Source organism: Myotis brandtii, unplaced genomic scaffold, assembly GCF_000412655.1.
Source record: "Myotis brandtii unplaced genomic scaffold, ASM41265v1 scaffold277, whole genome shotgun sequence".
In the NCBI taxonomy this organism is placed as follows: domain Eukaryota; kingdom Metazoa; phylum Chordata; class Mammalia; order Chiroptera; family Vespertilionidae; genus Myotis; species Myotis brandtii.
Genome location: NW_005360548.1, coordinates 1062148 through 1066452, shown reverse-complemented (window position 1 = coordinate 1066452; position 4305 = coordinate 1062148). Strand labels below are relative to the sequence as shown.

General features: G+C 56.9%; 1 protein-coding gene across 4 annotated transcripts in view; it reads left to right on the top strand.

Annotated features, from left to right (window-relative positions):
- The window catches only part of PLD3 (phospholipase D family, member 3), an 18428-nt gene that overhangs the window by 9855 nt on the left and 4268 nt on the right, over positions 1 to 4305 (top strand). For 3 of the 4 annotated variants that reach the window (XM_014541725.1, XM_005868802.2, XM_005868799.2), the window contains 6 exons: positions 466 to 556; positions 648 to 722; positions 807 to 949; positions 1477 to 1660; positions 3035 to 3155; positions 3234 to 3361. In XM_014541725.1, coding sequence (XP_014397211.1) covers positions 530 to 556; positions 648 to 722; positions 807 to 949; positions 1477 to 1660; positions 3035 to 3155; positions 3234 to 3361 — 678 coding nt within the window. In that variant the 5' untranslated portion in view covers positions 466 to 529. Of the gene's footprint in view, positions 1 to 464; positions 557 to 647; positions 723 to 806; positions 950 to 1476; positions 1661 to 3034; positions 3156 to 3233; positions 3362 to 4305 lie in introns of all 4 variants that reach the window. The other variant, XM_014541726.1, reaches the window with a different exon arrangement.

Sequence of the window (4305 nt, the reverse complement as noted above, 5' to 3'; positions counted from 1 at the left end):
GCGGGAGCCCCAGGATGGTCCTGGGCTCCCGGCCTGAGCTGGCTGGTGGGTACCTGGGGGTCAGAACGGAGGAGGCACCTGGAAAATGCCCCCTGGCTAGGAAAGCCAGGCACAGAGGTTTGGGGCTCCGCCGAGCTGACCCCATCCGAAGCTGTCTCTCTGGGAATGTCGAGATTAGCGCTCAGAGAAGGCAAGGTGCTGGTGGGTTGCAGAGCGGGCACTAAAAGGGCGGCTACCGCACGTCGTTGGGAAGAGAGCAGAGGCGTTAGAGCTTGAGGGATTTCGAAATCCCTGCTGACCAGCGGTCTGCTTCCTCCTTTTGGGCTGGCGGGCTCCGTGCCATTGACCCCCGTGATCATGGACAGAACCCAGTGGATCCCGTGAGCCCCAAGACTCATCCTCTTTGTGTGGTGTCATCCAAAAGCCCAGAGCACCCCCACACAGTGCCAGCTTTTGTTCCCACAGTTTGGAGACCCTGATACACCCACTTTCCTACCTGCACTCTGCGTGCCCGCGGCTGCCTGGCAAGATGAAGCCTAAACTGATGTATCAGGAGGTAGGTGGATGGGGCCCCAGTGGGGAGGGACTGGGTACAGTGGAGAGTAGGGGCCCCCATGTCACCCCCAAACCACCTTGTTGTTCCCCAGCTGAAGTTGCCTACTGAGGAGTCCGTCGGGGAGCTGCCCATGAATGAGATCGAGGCATGGAAGGCTGCCGAGAAGGTAGGAGCCCGCGGCCACGCTGGGTCTGTCTCAGGCATGGACCGGGCTGTGCCCCCTGGGCTGGCTGACCGCCTCTTCCCACAGAAAGCCCGCTGGGTCCTGCTGGTTCTCATCCTGGCTGTTGTGGGTTTCGGTGCCCTGATGACTCAGCTGTTCTTATGGGAATACAGCGACTTGCATCTCTTTGGAGCCAACCAGCCCCCAGCACCCTGCTATGACCCCTGCGAGTAAGTGGGGAAGTAGAGAGCCTGGGATGGTGGGGGAAGAGCCCTGACAAGCGAGGGACTCTTAGACACACCAGGAAGGGCCTGCCGTCAGCATCACCCGGTGCCCATGACTGTGAGGTGGTTGCAGACTCCCAAGTGCACCACAGGCTCTTCCCTCCGTGCCCACCCCCATCCCCTGACACTGTTCCCATGGCAGCCACAGCATCATCTTCTGTCCAGGTCTGTGAAGAGACAGGCACACACAGACACACACTGCATCATCTGTCCACATCTGTGACAGGCATCCACACGGACATCCACATACACACACAGACACACACTGCATCATCTGTCCACATCTGCGGACAGGCATCCACACGGACATCCACATACACACCTTCCTTTCACACCTCCAGGTAGACAAAGGCATGAATTCAGAGAATCATGACTACAGGCACGCACAATACAGTCTTCCATCCTGGGTGGGCAGACAGGTGAGCTGGGGGTCTGCTATGCCTGATACCAGCCGCCCCTCCCCCGTCCTGCAGAGCAGTGCTGGTGGAGAGTATCCCCGAGGGCCTGGACTTCCCTGAGGCTTCCACTAGCCACCCCTCCACCAGCCAGGCTTGGCTGGGCCTGCTCGCCCGGGCCCACAGCAGCCTGGACATCGCCTCCTTCTACTGGACCCTCACCAACAATGATACCCACACTCAGGAGCCCTCTGCACAGCAGGTACCTGGCAACCCGGGCCCTGGTGGGAAGCAAGAGGACAGTGGGAGGCATTAGGAGTGGGGGTGCAAGGGGTTTTCCTGCAGCCCAGGAGACAGGTAGGCATGTCTCATTCAACGGGTTGGACACAGGTGTTTGGAAGCAACTGTCTTCACATGGCCCTCTGGACCGGGGGTGTTTGTCCCCGTCCTCTGTCGGCCTCTGAATGTCGGGTGTGGGTTTGGTTATGAGGGAGTAGGCTGGCAGATGTCACTTACTCACAAGCTGCCCCGACCCTGTCACCCCAAGAAATGGAAGAGCCGAGTGAGAAACAGCCCAGCCTCTAGCCAGGCTGCCGCTTCCCCTGGGCAGGTCACTTCCACTCTCAGGCTTCAGTTTCCTCACCTGTGGAATGGGGCCAATGTATAGCACCCACCCCTTATGAGGATGGAATGGGCTAATCATGCAAATTATAGCGTGGTGCCTGACACAGTCAGCCCTTTATAAGCATTTGTTATTAGTATATTCTTGTTGTGGTTTGCAGACAAACTTAAAAACCATAAAGCTTCAAGGTTTGGGAAGGAGCAGTCTAGGTGGATCACCCCTTCGTTGAAAATCACAGAAGTTTCCCCCCCTTTTTTTTCTCTTTCTGCTGCCTCTTTCTGTGAGAAATGGGCTTAAAATTTATTTCCACTGTGGGGCTCCTTAAGCACTACCTGAAAAAAATTACAAAAGTTAGAAATGATAGGTACTCGCACTCCTTGCTGCTCCCACTGGAGTGGTTCAAAGCGCAAGCACAGGCCTGGGAGGCAGACAGCCTGGGTTCGAGTCCTGCTTCACCACTGAATCCTCCGGCGCTGCTTCCTCATCTGCAGCTTCCTCGGGATGGTACTCAGACTTGCCCCCTCAGTGAGAGAGGTGAGAATTCAGTGAGTTCAGACGTGAAGGGACTTAGAACAGGCCCCTCTCAAGTAGGAACTAGGGAATCGTGGGCTGTTACTATTACTGTTATTGGCATCACCAAGCCTCACCTGTACCTTCCCAGGCCCCCAGCCTAAGCCAAACCCCCAGTATCCTGTAAAGTGCCTGGAGGCCCCTATGGTACCAGGCATTGACACTTCCAAGGTAGGATCTTGGGAAGGTCCCTGGAATGGCACGGGAGTGGCAGGGAGGCCCTGACGAAGCTCAGAGCGGCCAGTTATTAAAACAAGTAAAGGTTTTAATATCCTAACCTGTAAAGCCATCCCTGGGCATACTGGCTAATGTAAAGCCTGCTCACTCCTGATCTCATCTGGAAGCCCAGTATCAAAACAACCCCATGGGGTGCTGTGTGGGGCTGGAGAGCTGGCTGGACCAGCCCCTCAGAGGCTCTGCTCTTCCCCATGCCCCCCTCCCAAGGGTGAGGAAGTCCTCCGGCAGCTCCAGACCCTGGCACCTCGAGGTGTGAAGGTTCGCATTGCTGTGAGCAAGCCCAGCGGGCCCCAGCCCCAGGCGGACCTGCAGGCCCTGCTGCAGAGCGGTGAGTTGTGGGGAGCTGGGTGCAGGCTGGGCTGGGCTGTCCAAGCCAGCCCCTGACCCCCACTCCTGTCGGTTGCAGGTGCCCAGGTCCGCATGGTGGACATGCAGAAGCTGACCCATGGCGTCCTGCACACCAAGTTCTGGGTGGTGGACCAGACCCACTTCTACATCGGCAGTGCCAACATGGACTGGCGCTCCCTCACCCAGGTCTGCCTGCACCCTGCCCACCCGCCTTTCCAGACCACTCCCCGCTCCACAGGTGCCCAGCCTCCAATGACACCCTCTTCAATCCCAGAGTTCTCTCTCCAGTCCTCAATGGCTTCCTTCCCACTCTCTACCAGGAAAGTCCCCAAATCCAGCCCTCTACTGCCCTCCACCTGTCATGGAAGCTTGGGGCTTCCTCTGGTCCCCAGTGACAGCGGCCAGGCCCTCTCCAGGGCATTCAAGGCCCAGTCCACCCATTTGGGCTTCATTATTCATTCTCTGATGCCTCCTCTAAGCCCAGCTCTGCTCTGGGTAACGCTGGGAACACGGAGGTAGCAGATGGACTACCCAGTGCAGAGACAGGCCAGTCACCAGGTAGTGTCGGCCCAGAGGAGTCAAGGCTCGGATGGGGGAAGCACAAGCAGAGAGGTCTGAGCCAGGAAGGGGGCCCCAAGCTGAGGTATCAGAAGGGCTCTCAGAGGAGGAAATAACTAATCTGATAACTGAAGGATCTGTAGGAACCAGCACAAGACAGGATAGAGGGCATAGCTCAGGCAGTGATCATTTGCTCAGCCCCTAATCTCACCAACTCCTTGGGGAGATGCTGAACATACAGCTGTGGCTGAGACATCCCTGCTGTCTTTCCTCCCAGTCCAATGGGGAGATGGGTTTGCTACCAGAGAGAGTGATGAGGGAAACCCAAGGGGCCGTGAGAGCCCAGAGGAATGCCTGAAGCAGTCTGGGCAGTCAGGGGAGGCTTCCTGGAGGAGGAAACTGTCAGCTGAAACCTAAGAATAAGCAGGAGCTCCCTCATTGGAGGGTAGAAGTGACAGCATATGCAACGGTTCAGGAAACCTGGAGCTTTGGAGCGACATTGATTTTCATAAAAATTTGACTAAAGATATTAGTCTTGAATCAAGTTCATGCCCATTCCAGGGCTTTAGATG